The sequence below is a fragment of the Amphiura filiformis genome, chromosome 20 (genome assembly GCF_039555335.1).
Source record: "Amphiura filiformis chromosome 20, Afil_fr2py, whole genome shotgun sequence".
Taxonomy (NCBI): domain Eukaryota; kingdom Metazoa; phylum Echinodermata; class Ophiuroidea; order Amphilepidida; family Amphiuridae; genus Amphiura; species Amphiura filiformis.
Window position 1 is genome coordinate 695,668 of NC_092647.1, and position 22,470 is coordinate 718,137.

The 22,470-nt window shown below is 36.6% G+C and overlaps 1 protein-coding gene across 7 annotated transcripts in view; it reads left to right on the top strand.

Annotated features, from left to right (window-relative positions):
* Positions 1-22,470, top strand: part of LOC140143056 (SWI/SNF complex subunit SMARCC2-like) — a 216,364-nt gene that overhangs the window by 143,686 nt on the left and 50,208 nt on the right. For 6 of the 7 annotated variants that reach the window (XM_072165101.1, XM_072165105.1, XM_072165104.1 and 3 more), the window contains one exon: positions 21,634-21,860. The exons of the other annotated variant lie outside the window; for it this stretch is intronic. In XM_072165101.1, coding sequence (XP_072021202.1) covers positions 21,634-21,860 — 227 coding nt within the window. The remainder of the gene's footprint in view (positions 1-21,633; positions 21,861-22,470) is intronic. 7 annotated transcript variants of the gene reach the window in all.

The following is a 22,470-nucleotide window of genomic DNA, read 5'->3' on the forward strand; positions in this document are numbered from 1 at the left end:
ATAGACAGGTTCTACTGTAATAGGCCTCTGCACATGTGCCGTATTGAAATAATGTGTGGAAAATAGGCCTGTTGATCCGATAAGACGCACCTGCACGATTAGCCACACTGTAATGCTTTCCAATGCTCGCACTGCGCCCGTCGGTACTCCGTACACTACGCGATAGCGCACCGCGAGCACACGTTATCGTACCACGCGCATGTGATAGCGCACGGACAGAGGGACGGACGGACACGCCGTGATTAGTATTATGATGTGATATTCCATTTGAAATCGGCCCTGCCCCTAGAAGCTTGAAGAAAAGTCAGACAAAGAGGGAGTAGGTATTTCAAATGGAACTGGCTAGGGTTAATTATTTGGATTTACCTATATCTTCCACAACTGGAGTGAGTATGTCAGATGGAAGTTACCCAATTGTCTATTCTATTTGAACCCATGCTCCCTCTGGAAGGCTAGCTATATCATCCGAAGGGGGTGGAACTTCGGGGGTTGCATTCTTGTGTGTCTGCACATCATGAGATCCCTTACTTTTTTGTTTTAGACGGTTTGGGCCCCTTAAATTATAAGTTGAAATTGACCAATGGGTTCAATCAAAACTGCATGGACCCCCTAAATTTTACAATGCACAGAAATTAAATTATGTAAATCCTTGGCCGAGTTGCTCATAATAAACTTTCTCGATGTAAAAAAGGAACTAAGTATTTGACCATTTCTAAAGTTCAGAACTTAAAATTCTCATTGGACTCCTCAAATTTGGGTTTGCACGGCTTACAGGGTTCGGGAAAAATCAATTGGCCCCTTTCAATTTTTGAGCTCCTACCACCTCATAAACCAAACTCACAACAGAGCAAGTTGTAGATGTATACAACACCAGAGAGCAATTTGCAGGCTTTGTGACTTGAGGTCCGGCCCGGGAGTCCTTTTGAGATAATCTGAACCCAGTTTCTTTTGAGATGAAGAAATAGAGCAAAAAGAGTGATCCAAAAAGTGACAACATTTATTTTATTGCAATCACTTACAAAGTACATTTGATTGATATCAAATATCTTAATAAAATATATCAAGATTGTGTCAGTGAAGTTGTAGCACAACATCCTCCTGATTAATGAATTTATTCCTCACTGTCACAAAATGTTTCACAATGTTCCTACCTTTTCCTGTATTACTAATGTTGACAAAAACTGTGATTTTTGTGGCAAAATTCCAAGTTTAAAACCCAAAACATTTAATTTTGCCTATCTTTTAAAGTTAAAATATTTTATTTATCAACAGGTTGCGCAGATGGAAAATTATAGAAATTCTAGAAGTAGGTTATCACATTTTAAAATGGTACAGTTACAATTGATTTTATTTGATTCCATCTAAATGAGATGATTTGATTGTCGAGAATTAGTTTACGGTATGCAAAGGTTAAACCAGAAGCTGGCAAATCTGGGTTGATTTCCCCTTCCTATGCCCTCACTCAGCGCTAACTCATGCAGGGGGCAATGTTCATTAGCTAATCATGTATCAATCTAATAATTACCACTGAAAGTAAAGTAGTTAGGTAAAGGTTTAGTCCATTGGGCGCATCCAGATATTTTTGGCCCACCCCCTAAAGAAGACATGGGAAAATCTTAATCTTTTTAAAGATCTGACCTCGTAAACAATGAGGTCAGATCATAGCCAGCAGTAGTGCATAGAGTATCATGCCTACGGATTTCATCACAGTCTTACCTTAGCGCGCTGGTAAGCAGCGTTTGAGATGGTGTTAATCGATAGTCGATAACCGATAATCAATGATCAATCAGCTATGAATATTTAATTGGATTCTAAAAATAATGATCACGGACTCTCATGTTCAAATGTGTGTGTGTGGGTTGGGGGGTATACCCCCTCGCATGTTGGTGCTAGCAATTGCTGAGGACGGCTTTTCCCTAAAGAAGACATGGGAAAACGCAAAACTTATTGGGAATCCCATGTCTTCTTTAGGTAGGTGCCGTTAATTTCTGAATAGCCCACGGTCTGCCCCCCCCAACTTCATAATCAGAAGCTTTTCCTACCACGCTAGTAGATGCCATTGTAAAGTAGTGCTAGAGTTGGTGCGGTGGGGGAGAATAAATAATTACAGATAGTCGATAACCGATAATCAATGATCAATAAGTTATAAACGTTCAGTTAAACCCAAACACGCAAATGATGATCAAGGAATCGCTAAGGATGATTTGCTTCTGGGTAGGGGGGGGGGGGGGTGAGGCGGAATCGATAGTCGATAATTGATTATTGACTATCGTTTATCGATTATCGATGATTAATTATCCATAATCAATCATTAGTTTATCCATATTCATTGTTGAAAAATGTATAGGCCTCCGCAACCGACAAAACTAGGAATCGCTAAGGATGATCTCCTTCTGGGCATGGGGGGTGAGGGTAATTGATAATCGATAATTGATTATTGATTATCGATTATCGATTATCGATGATTAATTATCCATAATCAATCATTAGTTTATCCATATTCATTGTTGAAAAATGTATAGGCCTCCGCAACCGACAAAACTAGGAATCGCTAAGGATGATCTCCTTCTGGGCATGGGGGGGTGAGGGGAATTGATAATCGATAATTGATTATTGATTATCGATTATCGATAATCAATTATCATTTATCGATAATCAATCATTAATTTATCCATATTCATTGTTGAAAAATGTATAGGCCTCCGCAACCGACAAAACTAGGAATCGCTTAGGATGATCTCCTTCTGGGCATGGGGGGTGAGGGGAATTGATAATCGATAATTGATTATTGATTATTGATTATCGATTATCGATAATCAATTATCGATTATTGATAATCAATCATTAGTTTATCCATTTTCAATGTTTGAAAATGTATAGGCCTACACAAACGCCAAAACGGGATATCTGCATTAATTTGAAAAATGATTTTCTCCAAAGTGCTATAAAAGCACACTCTTTGATCATTTCTATGCACATCGTATCTCTTGCAACCTGAAGGAACGAAATTTGTTTCCGTTTTGAATTTCAACAACTTAAAAATGACATTTTTCGTAAAATGAGGCTCAAATATTTTGTTCTGAATTGGAAAATCTCTCTTGGTATAAAATGAAAACTATTACGGATTTTGATGGTAAATTTCAAACTTTTTATATCAATCATCATATCCGTGGGCGCGTGGTAATGTATTTTGAAAGCAATCCGAGTTTCCATTTTGACAAACGGATAACAGCAAAAATAGTTTTAACATTGTCATCTATGGAAGAAAAATCACAAAACTGCCTTTTTCTCAATATATAAAATTGGGACTCGAAAATAAATTTTCTTCAAAATCGTTTTATAAGATCTTTATATATGCTTAATAACTTAAAAAAAAAAAAAAAAAAAAAAAAAAACGAAAACAAATTCTAAGCTGATACTTCATGTAAATGATTTCCCGAACCCAAACCCTAACCCTAATGCTACTCATAACCCTAATCCTAACCCTGACCCTAATTTCGTGTACAAGTAGGCCTACATGATAAAGAAATAAACAAACTATATTGGAATATTGGACACTTTGACAATAATAGCCTCATACACCCAACTCCGCCTGCTGCTTTCACTTCACTCTTTAATCCCTGTTATGGAACTGTGACAGAAGATTGATATACAGCCTCTCAGAGCGTCCGAACTTTTGTGTCACGTGACCCTGCCTTATATGGGCGCATCCAGATATTTTTGGCCCACCCCCTAAAGAAGACATGGGAAAATCTTAATCTTTTTTAAGATCTGACCTCGTAAACAATGAGGTCAGATCATAGCCAGCAGTAGTGCATAGAGTATCATGCCTACGGATTTCATCACAGTCTTACCTTAGCGCGCTGGTAAGCAGCGTTTGAGATGGTGTTAATCGATAGTCGATAACCGATAATCAATGATCAATCAGCTATGAATATTTAAGGGTGGTCTTAACCCTGGAATTATGGAAACTTTCGGGCTTCATAGCTGCTAAATTATTAGTCTAAAGAATATAAAAGTATACATTTTTAGACTGGAAATGACTTGCTGAATTCATCTGTGAGGTCCAATTTGGGCCAAAATTCTCATTTTGGAGAAAATCCCAAAAAGCGGGTTTTTGGCCCAAATTTTAAATTACAGCGTAACAAAAAATTGTTTGGCCAAAAAATTTTTTTTATTAATTTTTAAAAACTAGATAAAAATATCTAGGGAGCGTTTTTTTATTTTTTTGAATTTTGACCAACTTTGAGAAATTTGCACCAAAAATGGTCAAAAAAATGCAAAATTTTCAAAAAAATCATAAAAAAGCCTGATTTTCACCCAAATTTCAAATATTTTTGGTGAAGTTGGTCAAAATTCAAAAAAATGAAAAACGCTCCCTAGATATTTTTATCTAGTTTTTAAAATCAATAAAAAAAATTTTTGGCCAAACAATTTTTTTGTTACGTTGTACTAAAAAAATTTGGGCCAAAAAACCGCTTTTTAGGATTTTCTCCAAAATGAGCATTTTGGCCCAAATTGGGCCTCACAGATGAATTCATCAAGTCATTTCCATTCTAAAAATGTATACTTTTATATTCTTTAGACTAATAATTTAGCAGTTATGAGGTCCAAAGTTTTCATAATTCCAGGGTTCAGACCAACCTTAATTGGATTCTAAAAATAATGATCACGGACTCTCATGTTCAAATGTGTGTGTGTGGGTTGGGGGGGTGTATACCCCTCAGCATGTTGGTGCTAGCAATTGCTGAGGATTTGGCTTTTCCTAAAGAAGACATGGGAAAACGCAAACTTATTGGGAATCCCATGTCTTCTTTAGGGGAGGTGCCGTTAATTTCTGGAATAGCCCACGGTCTGCCCCCCCCCCAACTTCATAATCAGAAGCTTTTCCTACCACGCTAGTAGATGCCATTGTAAAGTAGTGCTAGAGTTGGTGCGGTGGGGGAGAATAAATAATTACAGATAGTCGATAACCGATAATCAATGATCAATAAGTTATAAACGGTTAGTTAAACCCAAACACGCAAATGATGATCAAGGAATCGCTAAGGATGATTTGCTTCTGGGTAGGGGGTGGGTGGGTGAGGCGGAATCGATAGTCGATAATTGATTATTGACTATCGTTTATCGATTATCGATGATTAATTATCCATAATCAATCATTAGTTTATCCATATTCATTGTTGAAAAATGTATAGGCCTCCGCAACCGACAAAACTAGGAATCGCTAAGGATGATCTCCTTCTGGGCATAATCGATAATCGTAATTGATAATCGATAATTGATTATTGATTATCGATTATCGATTATCGATGATTAATTATCCATAATCAATCATTAGTTTATCCATATTCATTGTTGAAAAATGTATAGGCCTCCGCAACCGACAAAACTAGGAATCGCTAAGGATGATCTCCTTCTGGGCATGGGGGGGTGAGGGGAATTGATAATCGATAATTGATTATTGATTATCGATTATCGATAATCAATTATCATTTATCGATAATCAATCATTAATTTATCCATATTCATTGTTGAAAAATGTATAGGCCTCCGCAACCGACAAAACTAGGAATCGCTTAGGATGATCTCCTTCTGGGCATGGGGGGGGGTGAGGGGGAATTGATAATCGATAATTGATTATTGATTATTGATTATCGATTATCGATAATCAATTATCGATTATTGATAATCAATCATTAGTTTATCCATTTTCAATGTTTGAAAATGTATAGGCCTACACAAACGCCAAAACGGGATATCTGCATTAATTTAGAAAAATGATTTTCTCCAAAGTGCTATAAAAGCACACTCTTTGATCATTTCTATGCACATCGTATCTCTTGCAACCTGAAGGAACGAAATTTGTTTCCGTTTTGAATTTCAACAACTTAAAAATGACATTTTTCGTAAAATGAGGCTCAAATATTTTGTTCTGAATTGGAAAATCTCTCTTGGTATAAAATGAAAACTATTACGGATTTTGATGGTAAATTTCAAACTTTTTATATCAATCATCATATCCGTGAGCACGTGGTAATGTATTTTGAAAGCCATCCGAGTTTCCATTTTGACAAACGGATAACAGCAAAAATAGTATTAACATTGTCATCTATGGAAGAAAAATCACAAAACTGCCTTTTTCTCAAGAAAAAAAAAATGGGACTCGAAAATAAATTTTCTTCAAAATCGTTTTATAAGATCTTTATATATGCTTAATAACTTAAAAAAAAAAAAAAAAAAAAAAAAAAACGAAAACAAATTCTAAGCTGATACTTCATGTAAATGATTTCCCGAACCCAAACCCTAACCCTAATGCTACTCATAACCCTAATCCTAACCCTGACCCTAATTTCGTGTACAAGTAGGCCTACATGATAAAGAAATAAACAAACTATATTGGAATATTGGACACTTTGACAATAATAGCCTCATACACCCAACTCCGCCTGCTGCTTTCACTTCACTCTTTAATCCCTGTTATGGAACTGTGACAGAAGATTGATATACAGCCTCTCAGAGCGTCCGAACTTTTGTGTCACGTGACCCTGCCTTATATGGGCGCATCCAGATATTTTGGCCCACCCCTAAAGAAGACATGGGAAAATCTTAATCTTTTTAAGATCTGACCTCGTAAACAATGAGGTCAGATCATAGCCAGCAGTAGTGCATAGAGTATCATGCCTACGGATTTCATCACAGTCTTACCTTAGCGCTGGTAAGCAGCGTTTGAGATGGTGTTAATCGATAGTCGATAACCGATAATCAATGATCAATCAGCTATGAATATTTAATTGGATTCTAAAAATAATGATCACGGACTCTCATGTTCAAATGTGTGTGTGTGGGTTGGGGGGTGTATACCCCCTCGCATGTTGGTGCTAGCAATTGCTGAGGATTGAAAGCTTTTCCCTAAAGAAGACATGGGAAAACGCAAAACTTATTGGGAATCCCATGTCTTCTTTAGGGTAGGTGCCGTTAATTTCTGGAATAGCCCATTGGCAAACGCTTGTTTGGAGCTCTGTCAATGGAGTATGAATAGAAGAGGAAGGTCAGTGGATGTTCTAACTGGACTTCAGTGAGATCACATGCATATGAGATGGCTAGTGCATGGGATCTAGAACGGATTTATTGGGGGCGGGGAGCTAAAGAGTGGATTTTTTTGGTGTGGATTTTTTTGGTGTGGATTTTTCCTTTAAAAAGGGCTAATTTCAACCTTTTCTGAAAAAAGTTGATCTTCTGTGAATTTTTCCTTACAAAAATCATTTTCAACGTTTTTTACAGAATAAAAGTGGACCTTTTTCAGATTAGCATTTTTTTGGGCTGCCGCCCGGCTACGGCTTTGATCCAAACAGAGCTTTTGTTTTTCTGATACTATACTCCCACACATCCTTCGTAAATTGATGATTCCTATAATATCTCTTGCACAGACTGTGAAACAGACTACCTGCGTTTCAATAGCTACACGGTATATAAGTAACATGTGCAACTAAAGCAGTATTGGTGCAACTTCGAAATGCATAGCTTTAATTGGCTGCCTATTTTTTACACCTGCATTTTCAACTTTTCAGTGTTGGGTGTCCATTGAGATTTTCTTCATAATACGATGGCAAAGAGTTTATTTAGTGTTAGAACTTATTTAGTGTTAGAAAACCATGTTATGTATGCCTCGTAAACCCTCTTTGTGAAATTACCCCCAGGGGGCCACTCAAATAAGTGGTCTGTAGGCATGCATGACCAAAAAAACAAGTAAAAGGGGTGTTTTTTTAGGCAAGGCAAGTTACATGTGTGACGCATTTAGGGTCTAAAAAACACTGATTTTCAAGAATAGGGGTAGTTTTCTGAAACTGAACAACTTGTTTAGGGTACCTTTTGAAATTTTTGGTAAATTACGAGTCCAAAAAGGGTACATATGTTGCATTTTTACTAGCTAAAAACTCATTAGGGTAAATTCTATATTAAATTACCTTATTAAGGGGCTAAATTTACTGGTAGGGTAAAACTCGTTTAAGGGGTTGTTTGAAAAATAAATTGGTCAAGCATGCGTACACTGTCATATTTGAGTGGCCCCCTCCGGGAAATCACCATTGTGATGTTGTTATTACTTGCAATGGATTTTTCAAATTGCAAAGCATCGCAAATTAACCCCAGCTCCCTTTTTCATGATGATCTATATAATGTACATATGAAGCATTTTTAGTCATGTTTGATGAAAGAAGTTATCCTTGAGCAGTCTATCACTAGCGCAGCAAATAATGCTGCTTTACAAAACCTATTTGATAGTTTGTACCAGGAAATTTGCTTTGTTTTATATCTTCTTCAACCTGTGTTACTCATTCAGTGGATAATACTAGTAATCCTCTGTCTTTTCATGAGGCCCAAGAAATAGGTTTGCTTCCATATAAAGTAACAGCATTTTGTTGCTTTTGGTTCTTTGCAAGTCTTAGTCAGAACTGAATGCTGTTCTGTCTTGCCAACTGGCTATACGTGCATAACTTCAATACACAACCCTGACATTTCATACTGTTATTATATCCTGGTCATGCATATATCAAGTGAAGTTGTCCCGTGCCCCATTGGGCTATTCTATTTAAAATCCACACTATCCCTGTGGAAGATTTTGGAAATATATTCCACAGGGGGAGTATGAATTTCAAATGAAATTAACAAATTAGCAGCTCCATTTGAAACTCACCTTCCATCAAGGGAAGATTGTGGTTGAATCTTTCTCAGAGGGTGTATCATGTATGAATTTCAAATGGAGCAGCCAAATGTACTCATTCCATTTGAAATTCATACTCCCCATATGGAAGATATTTTCAAAATCTTCCACAGTGTTAGTGTGGATTTTAAATGGAACAGCCCATTGTCATTACCATCTACACATAAAATGAATTAAAATGAGTACAATCATGCCTAGTCTTGTTGCAGTGATTCTAGAAAAAAAGCCTTTGTTGTTTGATCAAATTTCAATCACCTAAACTGATGTTGATACCTTTTCAAGAGCAATAAACATGATTTACACAAAATGTTACCGATTCAATGATTACATTATTAATTGAAAACTCATAGTGCTTACAGCATTGTTTATTAATGAATTGATTCCAGGAAGACAGATTGCATAAGAAAAAACTAATTAAAACGTATTGTATGCAGTAATAATGAACTTGATTCAGACAAATAATTTAACAAATAACCAATTAGATATGTAAAACCAAAGCAGGTGTTTATATTAATTGAAATTTTAATTATTTTGTTGTCTTTGCATATTTGAATTGCATATTAGCCCTGTGTGTTGATGCTTTTTGAATGCTAAGTTGATTTAACAAGAGAAGAATGTGATTTGCTGATTATGTTAAAATTGAATTCACCTGTGTTTAGCCACAAAACACATTTTCACTTAAAGTTCACAAAGAAGATTAAATTGCAGTCTTTTAACAGGACACAAAAACATCAACTCAATTTTTAAAAATTCTTTAGAATAACCATAATTTGATAATTATTGAGCTTTTGATCAATTGAGGCAACATTTTGGTAACATTTCTTAAGCAGCAATGTGCTTTATGTACCTTTCTGTAAGACATTGATTAATACACTTAATTTGCCCTTATTATTAATCAGTGCATTATTAACTTTTACATTAATTCATTAGAAAGGTTGCTTTCACAAGTTATTGTGTGGAGTTTTTTTTATTATTAGCAAAGCAAAGTTAAAATTATTCTTAAAGTTCATAAAAATGGGCTATTCCAGTTGAAATCCATACACCCCTGTAGATAGAAGACATGACCTTAATCTACCACACGGGGAGTGTGAATTTTAAATGGGATTACCTGAATGGGTGACTCCATTTAAAATCTACACCACCTATGTGGGAGATTAAGGTCATGTCTTCCATAGGGGTGTATGGATTTCAACTGAAATAGCCAAGTGTGTGAGCCTGATATCACAAAATTTCAGTATTTTTATTTTGTTTTGTTTTTGCCTATGTTTGTTGTTTATTTGTTGGTTTATTTGTTTGTTTTAAGAGGGATAATGTTAAATGGTCTCCTTAAATGGTGTAATGCCTCGGAAAAGACTCAAATATTTGGCAAAATAAATTCATGAATACTTCCAAAACTTGACTGACCCCTTAACCCAGACAAAAATTTGACATCCTTCAAGTATAATACTTTCAAAAGGAAATCATTAAAATACAATCTGAAAAGAATTGAAATTTAACAATAACACTTCAATGTTGTATGCTTGCAAAACGGGAACTACGCCCTTGCTAAACCCCGCAATTTTCTTCTTGTGTTTTGGAATGATTGCAATTAAATTAAGCAGAGAATGAAATGGTCTGTATGGTTGGTTATTACAACTGTATAAGTCGGTAATTATTGTGCATTAGTAGGGGCAATAAGCTTAACTGCAAGGACTGACATCGTGTAAAAAAGTCAACTGTATTGTGACTTTCTTAGTTGCGAATGAATTACCCAATTAGCAATCAAAGAAGTCAAATTAGTCTCTTTCCAGGTAATTATATTGGTATTTTGGTCTGTGCCGACAGAGACGGTGATTTTCAGCTTGCTTGAGCAGGGATATTGTCTGCTATTGTTTCTCAATGATAGAAAGCACTTTACTGGAATAATATTTGTAAAGCGATTGACATAGATTATAGTTTTTCAATGGTTAAAAAGATAAGCCTTTATATGAATAGGTGGATGCAACCTTGTTTCAAATCTTATGTGAAGGAAATTGTATTCACTGGGAATATAAGTATGTTTTGACAGAATGTTTCATAAAAATGTGTTTTGCATTGGATCATTATTATGAAAATTAAATTTCATCTTAACTCCAAAAAGTGCAACACTTAGTATTGAGATGCATTAAATAATGTTTTGTAAATTTGAAGCTAGAAAAAAGATAATATTGTGCATGTTCGCATCTAAGGAAACTTATTTAGGGTGCAATCTGCTTAACCCGCAAAAGTTTCATCACTTTCACCCAACGGGCAATCCCAGTTGAAATCCATACACCCCGATAGAAGACATGACTTTAATCTTCTAAACAGGGAGTGTGAATATCAAATGTGACATTACGTTTGAAATCTGCACTCCATGTTTGAGAGATTAAAGATCATGTCTACATTCTTCCATAAGAAGGTGTATATATTTAAAGTGGCATAGCCTAAAATAGCTGAACTTCAGGTGTGGCGCAAGTCATAAAGGCATAATCCCCACTTCCCCAGCAACATTGTAATGAGAGGAAGGGGCACTAAAAATGCATCCAGTTGAGTAGAAATTGAATGGGGAATTCATTGGCAAACCTGCTGTTCTTGTTCATGTTTCAAATAAGTACATCTGCATCTGAGTTAGACACTCTCACTTTATGCCACATTCTCCCCACCCCATGCCACATTCACCCCCACCCCACCCCATATTAATGAGGGGTCTTACAGGTCTGACTCTGGAATGATTTTGCTAAACATTGAATTGTGAACAAAGGGAGAAGCAATGTTAACATATACTGATGCATCTCTGTATAGTGCTGCATATATGGTGAAAAAAGTAATGGTCACTCTATTGTAGCACTTGCCATATCCGCTAGCATCATACTCCATTGACAAGTGTCCTCTGAATGACTTAGGGTAGCATTTCCAGATGATTGCATGATTGCATTTAATAGTCAATTCAACATCCCTCAAAGGACCGATATCAAACAAAAATACCCCTTAATGGTGTCTGCGGGTCATTACATATTTCATATGGGAGGCATTCAAAAATGAAATGATATTTGTTTCCCTCAGGGGTAAGTGCAATTGTATGACCATTTGGGAAGGGGATGAACAACATATCCATGATGTGAACAAATTGTTACAAGTAAATGTCTTCATTATGAGCCTCACATAAGAGAACAAGAATTGCGGAATGTGCCCCTTTCCCCCTCCTCCAAAGTTTTCAAATCTTTTGAGCTGCAAGCAGGGAAAGTAAGACCAGTAGGCCCTACAGAGAGGGAATAAAAAGGGCATTTCGTGATCCACAGCCTCATCCCCCACTTTTCTCAAAAAAAAAGTTGAGATTTTTATATCACTGGAAACCTCTGGCTACATAATGTTTATGTACAAAATATTTCTTGCAGATTAATTCGTTTAGCAAAGATATCGTGAAGTTTGAATTTCATTCTGGTGCACCAGAACGAAATTACAACACATTGTCTATGAAGCAGTGTAATACACATAATTATGCATAACTCGCAAACGCAATATCGGAATCAACTGAAATTTTGGGAATATGCTTTTTTAGTGGATATGTACTGAAAAATGTCATAAAAAGAGGATGCTAGGATCACAAAATACTCCTTTAAGGTTAATCAAAAGATTTCGTCTAAAATTTTAAGGTATTACAACCTTTTTTCTAATTCCATGTAGCTGTACATTAACCCTTACGCTCCTGAATACTACAGAATACTACTTGATATATGCGCTGTTCGTGCATGCATCCCACGTGGTGTGATGACACAATCGCCCTAAGTGATACATAGGCACGGTTTCGCTGGCCAGCGAAGCCCAAGACCCGTGGCAAAGTGTAGTCGACCGAGTGCTTGGCATGCGAGGGGTTTCGGGTTCGAATCCCGCCCAGAGCAAACAACTTCTTTCCTTCTTTTCTCTCTTTATTCTTTCCTTCTTTCCCTTCCCGTCGCCAAAAAGCCCTTAGGCGGTTAGGGTTAAGAGGTGCTGGGCAGTGAACAAATGGAGCTTCCCTTCACAAAAGGTTGACAACAACAGTAAAGAGGTTTTGCTGAATCCTTTTTACAAATCAGCAGATTTGACAAAACATACTAAAGTGGTATCCACATTCAATACCATTCAATGCATAAAATGAGTACAAACAAACCCACCATAAGTCCAAATTGTTCCTGAGATAACTCCGTGAGACTTGATCTTTTATCAATTAGCAATATTCGCTTGACAAAACCGGCAAGTTTTTACTTACTCTAATATTTCTAATATTTCGTCCTACACGGCGGAGTCTTCATCAGATGTGACCATCCAGCATGCAAAGCATTAAATGAAACTGATTACTCACTTCCCTGCTTTGATCCAGCCAGCAAACCCACCCAGTCCGATTATCAAACCATTCAACAAAAATTGATGACATAAAAACAATATAATTATTGTTATAATATCTATCATTGATCTGAGGTAATTCACTTCTGCAGGTGTTCGATTGAAACAGGAAAAACAGGTCAAGGGGTCAAATAGGATTTGCACAGTTATGAAAGTTATCAATTCATTTCCTTCGTCATCCATCTGTATCAAAATTGCAAGCTCATATCTGTCCTAGATTCACCATTTTTGTTACAATTGTCCAGATATGATGGGCAGGTAGATAGGGTGCGGACAGAAATTGTGGAACAGCAGCTTGGAGATTACTATAAAACAAGTTAATTTCGCGAATTTCGCGAGCACCTCAGATTCACGAAATTAAATTGCCGCGAAATTACATTTGTGAAAATATGCTTGTAACTGGTGCCAAATTCGGCAGCCCTAACTCAACAAATTAAACCTTGAATATTACTTAATTTAACTATAATATATCGTAATATTGTGGCATAAATTATTATTTGTTAAAGGCCCATTCAGTGATTTGCTCATCCGGAGTATTCCGGACGATCGTAAAAATCATCAAAATTCAGATTTTGGTACCTTTGTAATTGGCATAGATGTGCTAACATAGCCTGCTAGTGGTTCGGTCGAAAGCCGTGTATTTTAAACAAAATAAAGCATTTACATGAATCTGGACTTTTGATACTGACAGTACAAAAGTCCGACTCGAGATCGAAAGAAGCTCACTCTCCACCATACCAACACGCGTTATGTAATGTTTCTACTACTTATTACATCAGTAGCTACTATTTTAAACAAAATACACAATTTTAACTGTTTTTCATATTTGAATTGACCGTTAGTTTGCCTCGGTGACGTTTAATTGCTTATTTTGTTTTCTACTACAAAAATTAAGCGTCTGTTACTCTGTTTTAAATCAATTTAGACTCTACTTCCCCGTGTTAGAAACACTGGACTAGGAAGTTTTCCAGTCGATTGGTGGCGCACTGTACGAAAATCTCGATTTTCTCGAGTCGATCTGAGTTGAAGTAGAAAACCTTTCTAAAACTTCTGTTTTTGACTAATTTGTCGATGTATTCAGGGAAAAGTGGTTTAATGAAATTCTGTAGACTTATTCTTTATTTCTAAGCAACTCTGACAAATTTCCATTTTTTTTTTTTTTTTTTTTAAATCACTGAAAGGGCCTTTTAACATTTACTTTTTAACATCATTAACATACTTCGTTTATAATGACAAGGATCATAAATTCCAAAAACCTGAAACTTTCATGTACAGGGATTGATTGCTTGTGTTGATACATTCACAGCATAGAAAATAGTGACACTGACTATTTTGACTAAATTTCTTTTCCTTTGCATCATTTGTGTCAAAATAACTTTTGAATATTTTTAAATATTTTCTTTAATAAGAAAATATATTTTTTTAGTGTTGCAGGATAAAAAAATTAAGTTTAAAAACAAAATAAATGAACAAGGATATGATTGATATCCAAGATGGCCGCGCCCAAGTGTTTATCAAAGTTCGCAAATAAAAATAATTTTCTTCATAGTTTGCTTTAAACTTTCGAGATTAAAACATAGGCCTACTTAGTTCGTTCATATTAAATTAATTACAACATTCTGTTGGGAAAGGTAAGATGAAAATTCGACCTCTAAACAAGAAAAAATACCCTGCAAGTTGAGAGCTGAATTCAGAAACTTTGACATGGAATACACTACTGTGGTTAAGCTTTTAATTTAAAAATTAAATTGCCGCGAAAATGTGGCTTATTGACGATTCGCGAAATTAAGTTGCCGCGAAATTAAAGTGTTTTACAGTAACCCTAACCCAACCAGGTTTCACTAAAGCTCACTATTAAAACCACTGCTCATGCAGGCATTTCATGTGATGCGATGACAGAATGGCCACAGAATTGCTGGCCGGGCCAGCGTAATACCCATGGCTACAGGCCAGTGATCTTCTGCGTAGCATGCGAGGTGACTGATTCGAATCCTGGGCATACCAAGTGACAGGGAATCGCGTAACCCCTGTGGCTACAGGCCAGTGATCTTCTGGGTGGCATGCGAGGGGTCCGATTCGAATCCTGGGCATACCAAGTGACAGGTAATCGCTGGCCGGGCCAGCGTAACCCCCCGTGGCTACAGGCCAGTGATCTTCTGCGGGGCATGCGAGGGGTCCGATTCGAATCCTGGGCATACCAAGTGACTTCTTTGTTCACCTTTTCTCCTTTTTTGTTCTTTCCTTGCCGATAGCAAAAAAAACATGGGTACGGTTAGGGTGAAAAAATGGCATTTTAAATTTGTAGATGGAAATATGTAACACTGTTGATTTAATACTAATGTAAGCTGGACGTCTTTGAGATGTATCACCTTAGTGTGGTTAGATTGACCATTCAGGTATTAGATGCATCCTTTCCAGTCAAGCATATTTTTGTATGAATTCATAATTTTTTCATACAAAGACAGATGTTTTTTTCCTTAAATCATTTCATAATGCAAATTTTAAATCTAGTGATATTTTGCTCTTCAAAATGTTTAAAAAATGACAGCTAAACTTATCTACTGTAAACACTTGTTTCCAAATTGTTCATATTTCTTTTCAAAAATGTTAAAAAATTGTGAGCTTTCTTATCTACTGTAGACATTCACAATAATTATATATAAAATGATTGAAACTGCCCAGCTTGCTTATTAAATAGTATAATATTACGTGATGTGATCAAGCAAAATCAGTCGTAAGTCAGAAATATTAAGTTTTGAGATATAGCCAAACAAAAATATTTCCTTTTATTTCCTCTTGTTTTGGAAACTCATTAATTGCTCATATCTTTTGAACTGGTTGTTCAATTTCAATGGGGATTTCTGCAAAATGTAGCTTTGCAAGTGTTTGTTACAATCCAATAAGAAACTGAAAAATTGAATATGACCGACTTCAGCCTGATTTTGCTTGATCACACCACATATGTGTTGCCTTCTGGTGTAGGTCAACCGGACCATTATGGTCTAGGTGAGAATTTGTTCCAGAAGATCTCATTCCTAACGGATCTCAAGTGATCATTGTGACATCCTTCCTGAGTCTTCATGTCACACCTTTTATGAGGTTAGCACTGGGAGGAACCGGTCACAATCAACATATGACTTAGCATCATGAACAGACATCAAAGTGGTCATTTTTTATGATTAGTTTTATTTGGTACACCTTGGAAGGACATTTTTGCCCAATTCAGTATCGAAGTTACGTAATGTTACTATGTCAACGGGATCACGCGCTTGAGTTATGAACCACGATCGAAACAATCACCACAGAAAGTATATGGCACTTGAAGGCATATCAAAATAGCGTGATCCGGTAACCAAGAGAATTACGTAACCACTTCGATGCTGAATAGGTACCAAAAATTTAATCGAACTCTGCGTCACCTTATCCCTAAATGTCTTGCTTTGTTTGTTTACTTGTTTATTGTTTCCTTATTGGCTCAATGGGCTATTCCAGTTGAAATCCATACACCCCCCTATGGAAGACATGACCTTAATCTTCCCCATAGGAGATGTAGATGTCAAATGGAGTCACTCATTCATGTAATGTCTTCCATAAGGGGTGTATGGATTTTAATAGGAAGAGTCCATTTGGCTGTTGTTGCCACTGGGCAACAGGTTATTCATTCAGGTGGGCAACTTGAACTTTCAAGAGTTTCAGTTTGTTTGTATACTTTTTGTTTGTTGGTATTATAAGTCCTTGTAATCCTTGCCATCCTCGTTGAGACCAAAAACCAGAAGCTTCAGGGATATTTGCCCTTTTTTATTCAATTTTAATGAATATTGTGGACGTAAACCAAGAATACTTTTAAAGATATTATAAAACCCTACAGTGCAAGTATCTTAGCTAACCAACAATAATATAGTGGTTTAAAACGTAAATAGTTTCCAAGTTCTTTGTCACTAAAAAGTAACTTCTTTACCTAAATATGTGGTTGTTTGCATTGGCCTACCATGTATCCATTGTATAAGAGAATGTTTGTAGATTTTACCTGTTATCACAATACAAAATTGTATAGGCCTGGTTTGACCACAAAATGATGTGGTGGTAGTCGTATATTGCAACTGACCTCAGGATTACCGAATGGCATTACGTAGTAGATAAAGGGTGAGAAACAGACCATTACCATAGATAATTGGTGTCTTGTTGAGGTATGGTGAGCATGTTAGTCGCTCGAAGGCGAGACCCGAAGGGGTTGAGCCTTCCGAGCGACTAACATGCTAACCATACCTCAACAAGACACCGATTATCTATGGTGATGGTCTGTTTTGAACCGCTTATCTTACATATCTGGCGAGCAAAAATAAACGAATTTGTTGTAAAAGTGTATTCATTTTCCAAAAAAAAAAAATGGAAAAAAACTGATGTATTATTTTGTAAAAGTTGTGGGTTTTTCCCAAAATAAAAACACCTCGAGATAGTGTAATATTCTTCCCATGTGTCCTGCGTGCGAGTCTATTTAAATGCAAGTGATTTTATCAAATCAATACAGAATTGATCTCAATTGACAATTGTATTTGAAGTGGTTTGGTAAGTTATTCACTTGCTTTAATCCTCTGGAGTTTATTCACCCCGTGACCATTGTTATTCAAATGATTAATGAATAATGCAAATTATATAGAGATTTCAACGTTTTGACTACCATCTGTTTCAACACCATGAAATTTATATCTTAGAAAACTGTGAGTATAAGCAGATATTTGTAAGACCTGGTAACGTTGTGTCCAATGGGTAGGTCACAGTAAGGCTTTGCACCCCCAGCCTCTTGACTTGTAATGAGTACCGCAGGTTAGTTTATGCTCCCCTGGTCGGGTAGTATCCGGGGTTCTTGCCTAGCAGCTAATTTGCATGGACCGTTGAGTGTTTTTGGGTTGGGCAAGGATAAAGGCAGATTCCCTTCTAAAAACCAATGGCAAGTTTATATACATGTACCGAGTTCACATTCAACGAAACGGGTTACTTTTATTTATGAATATTTACTTCGTTATGCTAATTAAAATTTAATTTGCATAAATCTAACTGAGCACCAGTGGTGTTATATGAATTACTGTTATACGGACTACAGACGCCTCTATAATTTTCTCTTGCCATGTAACATTTGCATTTAAATCGAGCTGTAAATGCATTTTTTCCAAAATTCTATCTGAGACTAGTAACCAACTCGGATTCTACATGTATGTTGTGATCCTTTCCATAGTGTTTCTAGAATGTCCATGGTATTCCTTTTGTTTAGCTCGCTGCCCGAGACCGTTATCTTGAGCTATTGTGTTGATAACGGTCTCTGGGCAGCTAGCTACCTCCATTACTCTAGGTAATGGTCGAGGCAACGAACCTCAAACAAAAGGAATACAATGGATAATCTGTGAATAGAAAAGGGCTAGACGTATATATGAAGATAGAATTGTTTCAAAACTGCTGTATTGTATCTCAAGCAAGAACAGTGGCAGCACTACAGGGTGGACGCGAAGGGGAACATATGCCCCCTCACCCCCAATATTTTCTTGCTCCCCAGTTTCCTCCTGGTCAGTAAAACTCCAAACTTGAAGAATGAAGAATGTTTCCACTTTTTTGTACCAATTTTGCCCCCCTTTCCCCCTGAAATTCACTATGCCCCCCCCAAAAAAATCCTGGTGCTGCCACTGAGCAAGAACCAATGAACCTAACTTAAAGGATGCTTGTACCCCTGTTTATGTTGTTACCCAGGGGTACTTAGTACAAATGACTATCTGAAGACATGCCATAAATATGGGTATCATCGGGTCTCTGGTGTAACTTATGGCCCCCTTTTTGGTTAATTTTGGTATAAAAAGGGTCATATTTTGGAAATTGGAGCCTAAATTTGACATTTTTCTTTGAAATTTTGCAAATATTGTGCAAAACTTTACCAAAAGTCTTGGCCTTGGGTAGGGCCTATAAAAAAAAGGCGTGTTACTGGTCCCCTTTTAAATTCTCAGAGAAACATCTCTACTATACCCAAAGCAATCTTTTTGTCTGTAATTTTTTTTTTTTTTGATCCATGTGTTTTTTAATAATGTTACTTTAGTTTGTATGTGTGATTGTATGTGTAGGGGCGCGTTTGTAGTTTTCATATAAATTAAAACATAGTCAGGAAATTAAACAATTGATTCTATTGTATTATAAATTTTTCATAATTTTGTTCCCATCAGCCATTAATATTACCCTTAGCAGTTGCACGCAAGGGGTTTAGCTATAGCGTTACCTCCTGGTACCAATTTGATACCTTATTGTAGTGTCATCTTCTCATGATTTACCAAACTTAGCTATTGTCTAGCATTAGCCAGCCTGAAACATGTGAAAAAACCAGTGCAGTGTCTCAAGACACTGAATTTGTTAATTGCCTTATTTGAACTCGGTTTTTTGTATGGAATTGAAATATGGTTGTGAAACTCAATTACTTCAAAAAACGTTCATCAAACCTTTGCCCTTAGCTGCTTCCAATGTCAACCGCTTTACACAAAAGGTTACAGCTACTTCCCCTTTTTGTACAAAATTTTACCCCTATTGGTATATCATTTGTCATCACCAAGTAGATCCATTGTTCAACAATAGCGGGCTTTGATTTACGCTAAGGGAATCCGTCAGTAGGTAATAATAATGCAAATTAGTGGTTGTTCAACCATGTTTGGTGCAACTGCCCATAGCAGCTTTTGCAGGTGGTATTGTGTTAAAATGTTATGGTCTACAGGGTGTATCAGTCAAAATGGAATTAGTCTGATTGTGTGGAAATTGTAGGGAGCTTTGACTTTCAGTTGATAAGACATTATTGTTTGATGATGTTTTTGAAGAGGAAGCATCGTCAGAGCAGTTCTTCTGGGGTGAACCGAACCTGCCTGGTTATCAAATTAATCAGTGACATGGTTATCTCTGAATTTTACAGGTGCTAATTGATGCAATAACATTAAAACCTCAATTAGCACCTGTCAATCCCATTCAGAGATACCCTTGTCACTGATTAATTTGATAACCAGGCAGGTTTGGTTCACCCCAGAAGAACTACGTCTGACAGGGCTTCCTCTTTGAGATCCCCATACATAGATCTTGGGGAATCATTGCAAGTTTCATTATTTTGTTTTCAGCATTCAACACCAAGGTGACTTCATAATAGCCCTAAATAATGTCAAATACTGCCCTCTTCTTTCATTGCTCATCTTGCTGAAAAATGTGCTTTTTATTTTACTCAAATTATCTCTGTGCATAAAATATTTTTTTTATAAACATGCTTCTGCTTCAGGTTCCTGCTGTATGCTAATGTTTGTTTTAATATGATTTTGTACTATATTTTTATGTTTTCTTTGTTTATCTTTAATGTATGCTTGGTGGCAGGCTAAAGAAACTGTTCTTATGATTGCAAGATCGCATTTCTACAGTATGTTTGAGTTCAAATGCAAGTCAGACCCATTTGATAGCAAAGGATTGAGAGTGTGTATGAGGCGTCAGTACTAATAACATTGGGTCATTCCCTTTAAAATCCACACTACCCCAGCTGTGGAAGATTCTGGAAATATCTTCCACAGGGTGAGTATGAATTTCAAATGGAATGAACACATTAGGCAGATCCATTTGAATTTCATACACCCTCTGAGAAAGATTCAACCTGCATCTTCCATAGAGGGAGGGTGAGTTTCAAAAGGAGCTGCCTAATGTGCTTATTCCATTTGAAATTCATATTCCCCCTGTGGAAGATATTTTCAAAATCTTCCACAGGGGTAGTGTGGATTTTAAATGGAATAGCCCATTAGTTTGATGTCATTCAAGTGAGTGTTTTGATCACCGTCCAGGTATATGACAACAAATTGATGTGTGTACAAGCGCCACATGCACTAAACAGAAATTAATCCTTTCAATTATTTTCAAAGAAATCTGTTGCATTGCTAAATTGCCCCAGTATCAAAAGACTGATCAATGACGTCAAAGGCCTATTTGATACCGGAATGACTAAAGTGCAATGCTCAAGCAAATATGTTTCTGTAGTACATGTAATTTCATGGTTGTATATAATTTTGTGCTTTAATCACTTGAACAGATAGCTTATTAGAAACTGCAATTATAAAAGGAATTAAAGATATTTTTGGACAATTACAAAACAGTAAAACTGATGAAATTCTCAACTGATAATTTTGTGTATTTGTGTCTCTTTTGCAATTTTTAAGGAACTGAAACTCTTATCTGACACATTCTTTTTCAAGTTTTCTGGTCTCAACAATGAGATAATTGTTTTCCACTACCAGCCATCAATTCAATAATTAAGAGTGGATTTAAACTTCATTTGGAAGCATGTAAATACATAAATTGGTATTGATTCCAAAACTTAAATGGTTTTATGCACTTGTCATGTAGTGCAAGTCATATTAGAAATCAGGTGCAATATGTTCAAGTGATTTCAATGTTCTGCTTTATCATGTCTTGCATGTGTCTCTATGCTTCTTGTCAAAATTTGTGATAGCACCCAAAATATCTTTCTGTTCCCACAGCGTCAGTACCAGTTGCAGCCGGTGGTAGCACCCCTAGCGTACCACCCCCACCAGCTCAACCCACACCCCCTGCACCCTCCTCTGCTGCGGCTCAGAACCCGCCATTGCAGCAGTCCTTCAGGATCGCCTCCGCCAACGCACGACACCAACAGCTAAGACTAATGAAAGTACATTGCCGCCGCCACCACCACCACCAGAACAGACAAAAATCCCTAACGGTGACCAGGGTTAGTATTGTATTCATTGGTCATAGGAAACTAACACAAATTAACATAGAAAACAGACAGGATATGTAGTAAGTACTAATACATTACTAATGACTGGAAGTTTTTTTTGAAGCAGACATCATCACTGGCAAGAGAAGTGGTAAAAATGATCATCAATATGATACTGAGTCCCAACGTTACTAGGTTGTCCCCGATATTGCTCATCTTCTACAAATTTCAGAAACTTAGCGTGGATAGAAGAGGAATTGCCTATAGACCACTTAAAATCATTGTTTATCATCAAAGGTGAGGGACTGATCTATCGATATGCTTGAACGAACCACTACACTGTTTAATGGCCTTGTTGAACTATATGAAATGTGATGGGCGATTTAAAATGCACGTGCCCTGAGGTATCTACAATGCGTACGCACGCTGCAGAGCAAAGACAAATGGAAATTGCCATAATTCGCTACCATACTGCCTGGCAATGACGTCACATGTCAAGTGGTCTATAGATGCTCCACATACACTTCAAAAATGTTGTGTACCATAATTACTCTAATAAACACCTTCTCCCTAATGAATACTGCCCCATAATGTTTTATGAAAGAGTTACCGAAATGCAGGA